Source organism: Peromyscus eremicus, chromosome X (genome assembly GCF_949786415.1).
Source record: "Peromyscus eremicus chromosome X, PerEre_H2_v1, whole genome shotgun sequence".
Taxonomy (NCBI): domain Eukaryota; kingdom Metazoa; phylum Chordata; class Mammalia; order Rodentia; family Cricetidae; genus Peromyscus; species Peromyscus eremicus.
The window spans coordinates 97,902,784-97,919,171 of NC_081439.1; the positions used below are offsets into that span (position 1 = coordinate 97,902,784).

The window sequence follows — 16,388 nt, forward strand, 5'->3', positions numbered from 1 at the left end:
GTATTTAAATGCTTGGTTCCCAGTTGGTGGAATGTTTAGGAAGGATTAAGAGGCGTGGCCTTGTTGGAAGCGGTGTGCCACTAGGGGTGGGCTTTGAAGTCTCAAAAGCCCACTCCTTTCCCAGTTAGCCAAATCTCTCTTTTTGCCTGCAACTTGAAGATCAGATATGAGCTCTCAGCTACTTCTCCAGCATCATGCCACCAAGCTTCCCTCCATGATGATCATGGACTACTAACTCTGAAATTGTAAGCAAGCCCTCAGTTAAATGTTTTTCTTTTATTAGATACCTTGATCATGCTGTCTCTTTACAGCAATAGAACAGTAACCAGGACACCAGAACTTCTCACTCATGGATATGAAATAGGCTACATAATGGTAAGTACTCAGGTAAGACAGGAGTCAGCAAACTACAGCCTGTGAACCAAGTAGGGCCTGTGACCCTTTTTTGTATAGCCTATGAATGGAAAAAAATGGCTGTCTTGTTTTTAAATTGTTGAGAAAAACCAAAGGAAGAGTAATGTTTTACAATACCTCAAATTACATGAAATTCCATTAAGTGTCTTTTAAATAAAGTTTTATCCATGAAAATTCACTTAGATATTATGTCTCTTTGCACTACAACAGTGATGGTGCGTAGTTGTGATAGATACCATGTAATTGACAAGGATTAAAATACTCACTGGCTGTATACACAAAATGTATGCCAAACCTCGTAATATTTTTTTGACCCCAACAATATTAAATAGTTTTAAAGTGGCAAAAGCTCAACACATTTTCTGATAGCTAAATCTCACTTAAGACAGGTCAGAAAACATTGACTGAGGTGTCATGCTTCAGATGTCAACCTACTGATATATCAAAAATTGTGTATTAATACTTCAAACCATACTGTACATAGGATATGCAAAACTATACTGATGTTATGTTTTTATACTATGATGTAATACTTCTTTGTGGTACAGGGAAGATGGGTGACTTTTCTTCTTATATTTTTACATTTTTAAAACATTTTACATTTTTATAATTAGCAAAATTTTTAACCACTTAATTATTTTATCAACTTAAAGCAATGCTTTATGAATCCTTTAGAGCTTGCTCTGCATATATTTTCTTCCCTAAATGCAATATGATGTACAAAGGACTCGACCTATAGTAGAGATGCGTGTAAATAAAAATCTCAGGGGTCTAGAATAAAATAAGAAGGAAAGCTGACTTTCCACAGAAATATTTTTAAATGAAAAACAAAAAGGTGCATGCAATTAAATAAAACAATATTCTTAGGAGTCTTAGCTAGGGTCACTCTCAGATTCCTGGGAGTTTCCTCTGTTCTAGGTTTCTAGCTCATTCCAGAGATGCCCCTGATACAAGTTGTCTTTCCCAGTACTCTCTCTCCATTCTCCCCGCAAATAATCCCTCCTGTTCCCATGCCCACACTCATCTACACCTCTCCCCGCATCCACCTGTGATGTCTATTCTATTTCCCCTTCACAATGAGATTCATGTGTTCCCCCCTTGAGTCTTCTTTGTTATTTAGCTTTTTTGGGTCTGTGGATTGTAACATGGTTATCCTTTACTTTACAGCTAATATCCACCTATAAGTGAGTACATACCATGTTTGTCTTTCTGGGTCTGGGTTACCTCACTCAGGATAATATTTTCTAGTTGCATCCAATTGCCGGCAAATTTCATGATGTTATTAACAGCTGAGTAATACTCCATTGAATAAATGTACCACATTTTCTTTATCCATTCTTTGGTGGAGGGACATCTGGGTTGTTTCCAGTTTCTGGCTATTAAGAATAAAGTTGCTATGAATATAGTTGAACAAATGTCCTAGGGATATTGTAGAGCATCCTTTGGGTATACACCTAGGAGTGGTATAGCTGGGTGTTGAGGTAGGTCAATTCCCAATTTTCTGAGAAACCAGCAAAATCAATGAAATGATTTCTAATGATATTGTGATATACTCATAGATCATTGCTTAGTCCGTTGTCATCAAAGAGGCTCCACCCAGCAACTGATGGAAACAGAGGCACAGACCCATAGCCAAAAATTAGATAGACCTCAGGGAATCCTATGAAAGAGGGGGAGAAAGAGTTATGGGAGCCAGAGGGGCCAAGGACACCACAAGAAAACCCACAGAATCAACTAACCTGGGCTCATGGATGCTCACAAAGACTGAACTGCCAACCAGAAAACTTGCATACGACTGATCTAGGACTTCTGCATATATGTTATAGCTGTGCAGCTTGGTCTTCTTGTGGGACTCCTAACAGTGGGAGCAGGGGCTGTCTCTGACTCTGTTACCTACTCTCGGGACCCTTTCCTCGTGCTGGATTGCCTCATCCAGCCTTAATAGGAGAGGAGGTGCCTAGTCTCACTGCAACTTAATATGCTATGGCTGGCTGACATACATGGGGAGCCTGCATTTTCTGAAGAGCAAGGAGGAAAAGTAGATGGAAGGAGGGGAGTTTGAGAGATTGGGGGAAGGGCTGGGAGAAGGGGGGAAACTGTGATTGGGCTGGAAATAATTAATAGTAATAATAAACACTATTTGAACACTATTTAACTGTCCTCTAGAGTATTCTCTCAGGAGTTAATGAGAGAATGAGTTCAGAAATACTTTCAAAATACTGTATACTTTTACATAGTTTTAATGTCTTTCAGCAACTGTAGAATAAGGAAAAGTTTTAAAGACATAATTTTACCTTTTTAGGAAAATACTAATCATATGAATATTTTAAAAGTATAAAAACAAACAATATCTTGTCTTTTAGACCCCACTTTGTCCAAGAAGAAAAATATGAACCTTTCAAAAGTTCAAGGGCTCTTGTCAGTCATTTTTCAAGTATAGCAAGAACCTATGAAGATATGGTGTACTGGCTGCTCTTATGTCAACTTGATACAACCTAGAGTCATCTGAAAGGAGAAAAACTCAATTGAGAAAATGCCTCCATAAGATCCAGCTGTAGGGCATTTTCTTAATTAGTGATTGATGAGGGGAGGGCCCAGTCCATTGTGGGTGGTGCTATCTCTGGGCTGGTGTTCCTGGGTTCTATAAGACAAGGTTGAGCAAGTCATGGGAAGAAAGTCAGTAAGCAGCACCCCTCCATGGTTTCTGCATCAGTTCTGGCCTTCAGGTTCCTTCCTTATTTCAGTTCCTGTCATGACTTCCTCCAATGGTGAACAGTGATATTAAAGTGTGGTGGTATTGTGTTCCCCAAAGTATTGTGCACCCTAATAAACTTATCTGGGTCAGAGACAGAACAGCCACTAGATAGAAAGGCTAGAAAATGGTGGCACTCACACCTTTAATCCTAGCATTCCAGAGGTAGAAATCCCTCTGGATCTCTGTGAGTTCAAGACCACATTGGAAACAGCCAGGAATGGTGACACACACCTTTAATCCCAAGAAGTGAGCCTTTAATCCCAGGGAGTGACGGCCGAAACAGAAAGATATATAAGGCGTGAGGACCAGAAACTAGCAGCATTTGGCTGGTTAAGCATTTGGCTTGTTAAGCTTTTAGGCTTTGAGCAGCACAGTTCAGCTGAGACCCATTCTGGATGAGGACTCAGAAGATTCCACTCTGAGCAAACAGGATCAGCTGAGGAATTGGCAAGGTGAGGAAGCTGTGGCTTGTTCTGTCTCTCTGATCTTCCAGCATTCACCCCAATAACTGGCCTCCAGTTTGATTTTATTAATAAGACTCTTTAAGATTCATGCTACATTGAAGTGTAAGCCAAACAAACCCTTTCCTCCCCAAGTTGCTTTGGTTGTGGTGTTTTGTCACAGCAATATTAACCCTAGTTAGGACAACAGGCAAATGCAAAACACACCTGTAATGCCAACCAATGACTATTGGCAAAGATTCTTTTTCAAAAAGAAAATAGTTAATGTTCTGAGAAAGAAATGTGGAATAATTTCCCAGCTGTTTGAACTGTTTAATAATAGCTATTACAGTAAAGTGTGAAATTAATTGTATCTAAATAACACATGGTATGGATGCAGAAGAGAATTGTATATGCTCTGCATTATTCCCTGGGACAGACTGCTAGAAGATCACCAACCCCACTTCTTTCTGTCCCCTTCCCTTTGTGTTTTTTACATAGCTAAAGGATGTCTAGCCAGTAGAATGTGAATAGAAGTGATGCATACCTCTTTCCAGATTGACCCCTGTAGTCACAAGACTGTTGGCCAGTAGAATGTGAGAAGTGATGCATGCCTCTTTACAGATTGACCCCTACAGCACTCACATCTGTAGTGCTCCACTTTTCCATCAGGATTATTAGTTGTCTTGTACACAATTCCATTTTCAGGTAGGTATTAGCTGAAATAAATGTTACTAGATCCACCCATGTATAGAAAACTAAAATCACCAGAGAAGTTGTGCTCACTTAGGAAAAAAATCTTGTCTAAATGGAGAAATCTTTTAAATTTATTCTAGGTTCTTCCAACAATATCCAAAGGGACCACTGATGGGAAATTTGTTTCCTTAGCTATATTTAATTCAAGACTGCCAATCTACCACTCTGGTCAAGAAATTAGATGACTCAGTACTAGTGTTTTGGAATAGCCTTAAGGTCTGGGTTCAGTTTACATTCAACCACTTGTAGATGCAGAAGAGATGGCAATTCTTTTTCCTTAGGACTCCAGGTTAAAAATAAATCTTAGAAGTTATTTTACATGGTTCTACTTGAGTGGAAAAGATGGATCTTGAGAGCGAGAGAAATTATCATCAGAAATATAACTGCTCTTAATCTCAGTAAAGTAGCATGAATCTGGGCTTTTAAAATGCTGAAGCATTAAGATGGCTTGAGCCCAGAAGTTTAAGGGCAACCTCAGCAATATATTAAGAAATAACTTCTCAAGAAAAAAGGAAAGGGATGGGAGAGGGGGTATATGGGACAGAAGAACCGTAAGTGAGTAAAGTCCTGAGTGAATGCTTAGTGTTGACATGGATACAGCCATGGCAAGGAAGAAGGCCTCAGAACCATGGGAAATTGGCAAAGCCTTTCCCCATAAGGACTAAGCTTGAAACTGGCAAAGACTTCTTCCTTTGGCTCAAGTACAAGTGTTTCTGAACAATTGACCATTGTGAGTAAAAACTAGCCACTGCGACTCCCTCCTCTGAAATGTTTGCAGCCCGAGACTGCTAGCCTACAGACACTGCCTACCCAGACTTTCCCGTTTACATACTAACATGCTTGAATTGCAGCCCGAGTAAATGCCACTCCATCAGAGTGGCAACATCTCATCTGAACCCGGCTTTTCTGTAAACGTGTTTGTCATTTCTACATTTCCCTCACCACCCCTATCATGGTTTCTGGACCAAGCTCTGCAGGTCACAGCAGGGAGGGAAGAAAAGGTAAAGGAAAGGGGGGGCATGTAACTACTTCTGTAGTTTAGCCAGGTATGGCACAGGGGCTGCATAATAGCCAATCAGCGTCTTTCACAAACTAATTCCTCAAAGAAAGCAAGCAATGTCTTCACAGGGAGGTGAGGGCTGGCCCAAGTCTTTCCTCTTTGAATAAAAGGCACACACACTTGTTCAACCTCCTCAGTCTTGCCCCAGAAGAATTTTTAATAAATGGAAGTCAAATCAAAGAATAACAGGATAGCGCAGAGCAGAGCGACATTTTTTATTGAATAAAGAAGGGAAAACATGAACATCATAGAGCAAAAGCAGCTTTTCTGATGAAGCTGCTACACTTTGTGCTAAATAACCTCATCAACCAAGAGTATACAGAATACACAGAACAGGGCAGTTATCTCAACAGCAAAGGAGAAGGATGAGAATACAGATTTTTTAAGATAAAATTTGGTCAAGTGACAAATTTAGTTACTCAAAATTTCTAGCCCTTATCCACCTAAATTCAGTATGGTTCTACATATATGCATTAGGTATATGCATACTGAATCCCCATTTTTCATGGAAGCTGCTTTTTAGAAGATTTATTCAATTTTTAATTTCAAATTTATATGACCTGACACTCAACTTTTAAAAATTTGTGTTTGACATAGTATGTGTGTATGTATTTATACACACTTTAAAAACCCCAAATCAATTCTTATAAGCAAAGGGGTCATGCTTCCCTCCCCCTCAAACTAATGTTGTGAATTTCAGTTATTTCTCCTGTGTGTCTAAGAAACTTGGTGTGTTCTCAATGCACCCACACAGTCAGGTGGGCTGACAGATGTGTCAAAAATACTTTATGAAAAGAGGGAGGTAGCTCATGCGAGTTGGCAACCTTTTGTGTATTGTTTCTTGCTGGAGCAGGCTGCCTCCCTTTGACATCTTACAGTTAAAGATGAGAGGAAAACTTGACTCTGAAGCCTAGTGAGCACAGTTGTACATTTACTATAATCCACTGTCAACTTGGCTTATAATGTAAGATGACGAATACCTTACACCAGTACACAGCATGAAAAAAGTACTGAAGAAACTTTTTATAGACAATACTTTTGTTTTTCATGTTAAACATCAGCTTCTATGGGATATATTTCCAGGATGGTTTGTTATCACTTTATAGACATTCTAGGCCATACAAACACCACAAGTAACATCAATGTCAATTTTTTTCCAATATCTGTATCAATTACTGGAGGCTAATTCTAACAGATATACTACTTAAGGGAGGAAAAGAAGATAATCATGACACATTGCAAAGAGAGCAATATAGCATTTTAGCAGTAAGGGTGATCAGGGACCAGAAAGAGGGGACTCTCTAGAAGGTGATGGTGTGGTTTCTTCAGGTGGGAAAACTGTAAGCGTACAAGCTCGAATGCCACCAAGGGACTCTGGCAGATCAAAAACCTTATGCCATTCATCCTTCTCTGGATCATATTTCTGCACTATCTCAACCATACAGCGATTATTCCAAGAATATCCACCAACCACAAAGATCTTATTGTCAAAGACAGCGACCCCAACATCACTCTGCCCTCTTAACATGGAAGCAATTGGGGTCCACTGGTCATGGATAGGTGAATAGTATTCACAGCTTAGGACATCATCATAATCACTGGTTCCCCGGAAATGGTTGCCACCAATGACGTAGAGCCTGTCTCCCACTGTACACATGCAGTGTAGGCCTCGAACAGTGGTCATTGGTGCCTTCTGGGTCCATTTGTCAGTATCAGGGTCAAAGCACATGAGTTCCTTTTGGAAAGTGTCATGGGTAATTCCTCCTAGAGAATGAAAATAATAGGCATAAGGCAAAGAGATCATAAAAATGTAAAAGTAAGGCTCTCGCATATATAGTTAACTTTTAGATATATTTTATGGCATATTGTAGCTTACAAATAGTAAATTTATAAATATTGTCACTTTATATTCTTTTAACAAAAATAAAGAAAATATGTTCAACTTTTTAAGACAAATGAATAAGGTCTTATATTAGTATAATAACTTTCTCAAATGGAGATTGATCACACTTAAGAAGCTTCAATGAATGGAAATATATTTTGGCCAGTATTAGAGTTGAGTCAGCAGTAAATCTGAACTACAAAGCATCAGTCTGTTGTGGGTTTTTAATGGGTAGGCTATGGGTGCTGAGCACTAAGCTAGAGCACTTTAAATTCCAAGTACCCATTAATTCCTTTTCCAAATCAGAATACCCATTCTAATTAACATATTAGGATTATGAATACAAAGCAAAATATTTATTAAAAAGTGTTAAAAATCTCATGCCAGTAACATACCAACCAGGAAGACTATGCAAATATGCAAAATGGTTGGTTTTGTAGAGTTTGGGGTGAGCATGAAGAAAGCGACATCTGTTATATGCTTTGCAAAGCTAAAGAATTGGAATTCTGAACATTATGGGAATTTCATATATGTAGCAGTTGGTTGGTATATTAGGTCTTTATAACCCACAAATTGATTAAGACTAAAAAACATAATCCAAGCTATGTAATGAAAGTATCAGGCTCTACCTTCAGCAGACAAGGGGTAGACCTAAGCTAATCTTTATCTGTATCATGTGAAGTGTCATCAAGTTGTAAGACAACAATCAAGGAAGCACAGTTTTCTATGCTTTAAAGCCTTACTAGAAAGCAAACCATTGTTTTTGTTTTTGTTTTGGGGGGGTATAAAATTGGCTTGGGTCTTAGCCTGACATCAATGTGGAAGATGATTTTTTTTTTGGAAACATACACCAGTTATGCCAACATGCCACTAAAACCATTCAAATGTTAGTTCTGCCCTGAGAACTATGACCTTTTGTTACGGCAGTAGAGAACTTAAACACATGCAACAGGTAGGTGATACAATATGATTTCCTTTATGGTTCTGTCAATATAAGATGCCCCATGGTCACTCATGAGTTGAACCCTGGAAGCCTGCCAATCAAAGCTACAGGCCTTTCACTAATCCTTTTTGACCACAGACATCATAAGGCAGCCCTCTGTGACTCATCATCCCCTCAACACTTTTGTTCTCTAAGAATATAACTGCTTGCCTGGTATTGGTAGGCTTTCAACTTGGGGGAAGGGGCTGTCAGAGGCAGCCTGAACTAGGGAAGAAAGAAAAAAAAGAAAGGAAGAAAGAAGAGAAAAAAGAGAAAAGGAAGGAAAGAAGGAAGGAAGGAGGAAGAGAGAGAAAGAGAGGGGGAAGAGAAACAAAATTGCCTAAAAAAAATTAAATGTCAATATCAAAGGCGATCATTATGTTAAAACATATTTCTGAATTCTACAAAAGGGCAATTCAAGCACAAACTATTTGAGAATGAAAGTTGTTATTTGAATTGAGCCATTTTAGAATTTTTATAGAACTATATCCCTGTATATAATGGCACCATAGTAGAACTCCATTACAATACTAAGGGAATATTGTGTGTATGTATATGCATATATGTAAATATGTATGTATACATATATATACATATATGTATGTATGTATGTGTGATGGGTTACACTAAAGGAGTATTATGCATATTTTATGCACAATAGAGCTTATATATTATATAATGTAATATTTCCTAATATGACTTAGCCAAATTTTAAGGAAAACAAATTATTATGTATAAACAGAAAATATGATTGGTGTTTACTAGAATACAAAGTATTGAAACTTTAAAAAATGAACTGGCAAATCTAAATGCTTTACAATTTCTTATAAATTATACATATATAGATGAATTGGTTTGCTGCTAGCTTCTAAACTTACAAAATGCTCAAAGCATTTACATGCAAATGTACACACAAAATTCCTCCTAAAATATAAATTATATTTTGACTATTATTTTCCAAGAATTGTCATTATTACTAGCACTATATGGAAAGATCATATAATTAAAAGTATAAACATTATTATGTTGTGTTCACAGGGTAATTGCCTACCTGAAATGTACATTACTCCACCATACACAGTTCCAGCATGACCATAGTGAGGCTCATTCATTTTGGCAACATAGGTCCATTCATTTGTTCTCGGATTGTAACATTCTACTGTAGCTGTTAAAAAAAAAAAGAAATAGAATGATTTTTTATCTCAAATTTTATTTTCTTTTTAGTAGAGTAATAATAACATACTAATCTCTGAAAATGCATAAATCAATATGAGAGACCTCAGAGGGGCTCTTAAAATTTTTGAGACTATGTTAATATAAAACATTAAGAGATGTTACATTAGGCTAGATGATATAAATATCTAACACATTATACAACTGTAAAACTCACTAAGGATTCTTTTCTGTCATTTATTTGTATCTTTTTAATTTGACATTTCTTTGCTCTAAAAATACAGAAAAAGATTTAAAAAATCATAAAGAAGGAATAACACATCAACTCTGAGTCCCTATTTGGACATAGTATACAGGAAGAAACATCAATATATGAAAAACTAACTTCACAGTTGAGCCTGAAGGTATTATCACTGCCTGGTTTATGTTCTACACATTTGACTACAGCCACTGCTGCAACCAATACTACTTTTAACCAAAAGATGATGCAACAAGGTGTTAAGTTCTTTATTAGGCAGACTTCATATCAGTAATCAATTTGTCATCTTCAACATAAAGTATTTCGGACAAGCAACCTCAATTACTTAAATATCTTTCAATCTATCCATTTTTGGAAAACACAAGGTCAGAATATCATCAGTCTAGACAGGTAGAAAATATGTTTCTTTTTACAAGGAAAGATATAGGGATGTTCTGAGAACTGGTAGGAAGCATGAAGTCTAGATGGGCTTGAAAGGTTAAATTTATTAACTACAGATATTGCAAAAGCTGATCCAATTCTTTGTTTCCCTCGAACCTGCCTTTTCAACTGACAAAACCACAACACTATGCAGGGAAGCACAACACCAACCTGAAAATAAAATTTGCTTTAGTAGGTTCCCTTCAAGCTTTATGATATAGTTTTGACTTTATGATAGAGTTCTAGACTACAACATAAAGCAGGAAGTCTAAGGTTTAGCTACTTGGAGCCACATGCAATCCCAACTGAAGAGTAAACCTTTAAAGCAGGTTCTCCATTTAACTACAGGCAAACGTGGGGATAGAGGAATGACTTTGTTTTCTGTTTTCTGTACTAATTTCATTTCTTCCATCAGTTCTTATGCAGTTACTTATGCTTCTCCCATCCTCCCCATAGGTTAGCACTTCTCACAGCCCTCCAGTAATTTTCCTTTCCACTTACTTTAGGTATTTTTTTTTTATTTCAAAATCTTTCACTATTCTCATTCTGATCTATTCTCTTGTCTTATATGAGGCACTGAAGTCATTTTAAAAATTTAAATGGACACATAATAATGACATATTCATAGTGTACAATATGACGTTCTGATGTGTGAATACATATATGATGGCCAAATCAATGTAATTAGTTTATCTGTCACCTCAAGTACATATTACCTTTTGTATTGTGATGCCTTTTATACACTAATTTCTATTTACTTTATCATGATTATCACCTGACAAGCAAACACACTGAATGTACACTATTCTCTCTTTCCCTTTCCTGTCTCTCTCACATATACACAAAGTGACTTAGTGTACTGAGTGGCATGCAATATTAGAAAAGTAATAAATGGACAGAATTTCTATGAGAAAGCAATCTAATCTCACACCTTAACAGGGGATTTTAAAAAGACTTCCAGGTATCATCCTCTCCTGACTAGCGATATGCTTCTCTTAATGCGACATTTTCGTTGAACTTTGAAATTTCCCCATTATAACTGCCCTTTCCTATATCTAATTCCACCTGTCTTGATGCAGTTTCCATTATTTTCCTCTTATTCTTTTTATGGTGGAGTTAGAAATAAAATAGCTAATCTCTGTGGTTGTTAATATTCCCCTATATGAAAAGGTAATGCTGTTCCTCTGTCCGTAAGGTGATTGCATTTTTCTAATAGGGGTTGTAAGAATACATCCATAGTTTCTCAGGCAGGAGCCTCTCAGTGCAAGATGGAAATTCATCTCAGTAACTGTGTAATTGCCCATCAACCCTAAACTTCCCTTTCTCCATCTGAGTCATCAATTTCCTTTACATTTTTAAGTTCTCTTAGCTTTATTGTCAACATTTAAAGTCCCTCTGTGTGCAACTGTTTTTATTAGGGAAATCAGTAAGTGTTCATTATGAAAATGAAATGTAGCTGTTTCAAAATTTGATGTACATATTCTTGTTTCTGTCTTTCACTTTTGTACAATAAGCAGATACAGATACTGTCCATAAGACTGGCAAGCAGAGGAGAGCAAAGTTAGTACAAGGCAAGGAGCCTGAACCATAAAGTGATGGTTACAACCATAAGGACCTGGGGAAATTCAGGATAGGTATCAGCAAACTTCAGTCCCAGCCAATACAGCCCCCTGCCCATTTCTGTATGGCTCACAATATAGCAATGTGAATGGCTTTAAAATTTTTTAAAGTGTGGAAAAATGAACCAAAGGACTATTTTGTAACATGAAAATTATATGAAGTCACAATTTCAGTGGTCACAAATAAAGTTTTATTGGAACTGAGACTACCACATATAATGCTCTGAGTTTGAGATCCCACACTGGGGCAGCAATAAAAACAACAAACAAAACCCAACAAACAACTTTAAACCAACAAAAACTGTTTCTAGATACTTTTCAAAAAATGTACTGTTGGCAAGTAAAAGAGATGAAACAATAATAGTGGTGACAGATATAAATTGTAGTATCCCTGGCATTCATTATAGAAAAAATTATGTTATTCACATTTAATATAAAATAAGAAAAAAACACCTTATGTGGTTAATTTATATAGCCAAAATATTTCTGTTAAAATACACTTGTGACCAACGTTAGGAAGACAAAAGTAGTATACAATGTTGAGACCTGTCTGATGTTTCAGTAAGAGAGTAATCATGGAAACTAGGAGTCACGGATCTTAATTATCATAGTTAGTAAACTCTGTCTAATACTAAATGAACTGTTTATATTTACTCTGAGAAGAATATTATCTTACTATGTGACCTGTACTAGGTCTCAATTCTGGAAATGAAGAAACAAGAGCCAGGCCTCAGTAAAGAAGAATCTTGGCCTAGTAAGTACCATAGCTTGTGGGCTTTTAAAAGTCGAGAATGAAGGATTAGGTCAAACTTCTGCCAAGGCACTATTAGAATATAAATTAATCAAATAGACGTTCCAATAGACCTTTCCATATGAAACTATGTGGGTGTTACAGTTGATGCAATACAGCAAACTACATATTAGATATCATTTGGACCTTGGCCAACAATATGTGCTGAAATAAGATATACAGATGGTCCCTGATATTTTCTTGGAAAAACCGTTTACAAATGCAACCCTAGGTATATTTTTGTCTTTAAACTTCTAGAACTGTTTATTTTGTGAACTAAAACACATTTCTGGGTAAAGAAAAAAATGTATTCAATGTATAATATAAGTATAGAGACTTACGTAATTCTCCAGCAGCATTTCGCCCACCGACTGCATACAGATATCCTTTGAGGGCACTTAGGTGGAAGAAGGTGCGCTTTTCATTTAAAGGTGCAACTTGTATCCACTTGTTGTATCGAGGATCAAATCTAAACACTGTATCAACAGCCGTTTTTCCTTTTGTGTCATAATTGCTCTGCCCACCAACGACATAAAGAAAATTTCCGATGACAGCAATGCCATGCTGGTATCTTGGGGCTTCCATGGGGGCTAGAGATTTCCATTCATGGGTCTTTTCATCATACATGCGCAATTCTTTACTGACAACCAGCTGCTGCCTCAGGACTCCGCCGAGTGTAACCAAGTGAGTGGTGTCAGACCGAATGGCAGTCCTGTCTGACTGCATAACTGGCTGCATAAACGGCATCATTTGGTAATTGCTGGCTTCCAGAAGCAAATTGACACAAGTATTGTCAGTTCTCATGAAATCTACCGTTTGCACGAAATTAATGAGCTCCTGTGGTGTCATCAGCGGGAATCGTATGTTCTTCATTAATTTTGCAGCAAAGTCCATCCTTGGCTCTTCCAGGCGAAGCCAGCGACAGGTAGCTTTGAAGAGCTCTAACTCGGTGCAGCGCTTAAGGCTGTTACTGGAAAGTACGAAGGCAAGACGCTCAAAAGGGAGTTTCAGGAACTCCCCAGTGGTTATCAATGCAGAAAAATTCTTTAAGACGAAGGTGTTGACGTATTTATCCACTTCTGTAAGATGGTAAGTGTTGGCAATTCGTCCAACTTCAACACAGTTATCCAAATTAACCTAGGAATCCAATAAGAAAATTAAAACATGGCTGCTTTCTAGACATCTACACTTTGACCACAGAAACCCTTATTTTAGAGTAAGAGTGCTTTGTAAAATCTGTATAGATGCAAATAAAGATTATTATTTAAGTGCATAAAGATGTAAAGAAGATGCAAACAACCTTCACCTTGATTTAGCAAAAAGTTGACTAAACAAAAATGATCAGTTAACCTAACAAGCAACATTTCAAATTGACTATGTCCAAAATAATTTTCTTCCTCAAAAAGTTATCATTCTCTCAAATGCTGATGAAATTATTGCTAGATAGAAATTTTAGGAAAATCATGTTATTCAATTATAGTCAATTTCTTCTTCTTGGTTCTTCAAAGTAGCACACATAATTAGCAGGTCACAAAAAAGGTAACTATCCAACTCTTTGACTTCTCTTTGATGTAGAGGTATCATTGTTACTATCCTCCATAGTTTCAAAGTTAGTGTTCACAATAAATGACTTAACAGCACGATTACTTCTAAGACAAAGTTATTTTATATATTTTATCCAGAAATATAAGCCAGAGAATTTGTTGAGGGCAGGAGGGATTTATCTGCATTAAAACCCATGTGAGATGAGTTTGGAGGACCTATTTGGGCATTGTAAATTTCCTTGGTTATTCTGTTAGTACCAACACATTCTACTAGCAGTAGTTGGAGTCAGAGAGCCCAGAATAATTTTCCCAGCACTGACTGCAATATGCCTCAGAGAGGAGAGTGATGAAAGCAGTCCCTCCACAGCAGGATCTCTTTTCAATAACTGATAGGTCAAAGTGAAAAACAGAAAAGTAACATCAGCAAACATAATACAAAAATAAACCACAAAGCAAGCCCACCACACAAATATTTCTATGTGTGTATATAACACAGAGATAGGAAAAAGGCTCCAATGCATCTGTGTGTGTTTCTTAATTTTCATCACAGTGTATGCTCAATAAGTAACATAAAATTCATCAATGTGTTGTTAGCCTCCTGGCTGCTATGCTAAGAGATGTGTTATATGCTTAAGAGAAAACTGGATAATTCTTCTATTGATGTTTCTCTTGAAAGATGAAAAGAAGGACTGAAGACATAGGTCAGTGGTAGGCTGCTTGCCTGGCATGCACGAAGCCATTGGTTCCATCCCCAGTACTGGAAATAAAGCTAAAAGCATTACTCCTTTGCATAAAATAACAAGCCAGTTAGATATAGTAACAGGAAAAACTCTAAGATTAGCCCACAAATATTTTCACAGATATATTTCAAGAAGAATTTGCATTTCTTTCTGTTATTTGTTCTATTTTGTTTAATAACTTATTTTTTAATGAATTAAAATCAATTTTATACATGTATACAATTCACACTCTTTCCCATAGTCTTGTCATCGTGTCTACTTGTTTTCTCTCCATGAATCTTTTTATAGCTCGTAGGGTTTAATAAAAGCTTTGGCTTCACCAGGATCTTCTGTGTGAGCAAGAGTTTGGAGCTATCCATTTGATCCTGGAGGACTGATGGTAATGTTTCCCCTAAGAAAACTAATTTGATGAGTATAAAAATCATCAAAATGTCTAATTGCTTATTTTATTTGGTAGCTATAGATTTAACTTCTCAATATATTTGGTAGTTATATATTTACACCTAAACAAAACTGACACAAAAACAATGAAAATAAAAATAAATTCTGGAGCTCTAGAAACACAGTTTAACAATGTACCAAATATCTTTGATTTCTAATATAAAATATATTTTAATACTATTTTAGAAGTGGCAGGCTGATGTGTCATAAAAACCTTCAGTAGCACTGAGTAGAATAATATTCCATATTTGATTACCCAAATGGTACTAGATACAAGGAATTACTGTTTGAGGTAATGAATCTGCTTCTCAAGGCAAGTGAGAAATATAGGTAATTTGTGCTTTTCTAAATATTTATTAGTAGAGATAAGCAAAAATTATAATTAATGATAGCACAAAATTCTCAAAGATTAACATTTCTGTCATTATTGATATGACCACTAATAAAATAAACAAAAATGGGTATTTAAGATGTTAAAACAAGACCAACAGCTATTAAATTAAATCTAAATTTATAGTATGTAGTGAGTATGATGATATATGCCTGTGATTCTAGCATTTGGGAAGCAGAAGTAAGTGGCTCACAAGCTCTTGGCTAGCCTGAGCTACAAAATGAGATCCCCATCTCCTCCTAAACAAAATCAAAATGAAAACGTTTAAATAGAAGGCAAAATAAACCAACAAGAGAGATTAAAAAACCAAGCGACATAAATCGTTAGTAGAGCCTGGAGTGCTGGTGTACAACTATAATCCTAGTTCATGGGTCTCTGTGGACTAGCAGGAAGATTGCCATGAGTTTGAGGCCAGCCTGGGCTACAGAGTGAGACCTGGTCTCAAACACTAATAATAATGATAATAATAACAATAATAATGATGAAGAAACATATTAGGACATCTTATTCTCTTCCCCCTGCCCTAGCCCCCCCCATCTTCAATTATATCCAATCAGAACAAACATTACTAAAATGACAGGAGAGAAGAAACCTACCTTTTATTTAGGGGCATTTGGAGAATGCCTTCTAGATATCAGTAACCCACATACATAGATGCACAGGACTGGAAAAGACTTGGACGGAACATCTAATCAATATAAACAGCTCCTACCTTTGAAATA

General features: G+C 36.7%; 1 protein-coding gene across 3 annotated transcripts in view; it reads right to left on the reverse strand.

Annotated features, from left to right (window-relative positions):
• Positions 1 to 5,625: 5,625 nt before the first annotated feature.
• Positions 5,626 to 16,388, reverse strand: part of Klhl13 (kelch like family member 13) — a 166,966-nt gene continuing 156,203 nt past the window's right edge. For all 3 annotated transcript variants that reach the window (XM_059250980.1, XM_059250978.1, XM_059250979.1), the window contains 3 exons: positions 12,892 to 13,687; positions 9,341 to 9,454; positions 5,626 to 7,189 (listed from right to left, as the gene is read on the reverse strand). In XM_059250980.1, coding sequence (XP_059106963.1) covers positions 6,702 to 7,189; positions 9,341 to 9,454; positions 12,892 to 13,687 — 1,398 coding nt within the window. In that variant the 3' untranslated portion in view covers positions 5,626 to 6,701. The remainder of the gene's footprint in view (positions 7,190 to 9,340; positions 9,455 to 12,891; positions 13,688 to 16,388) is intronic.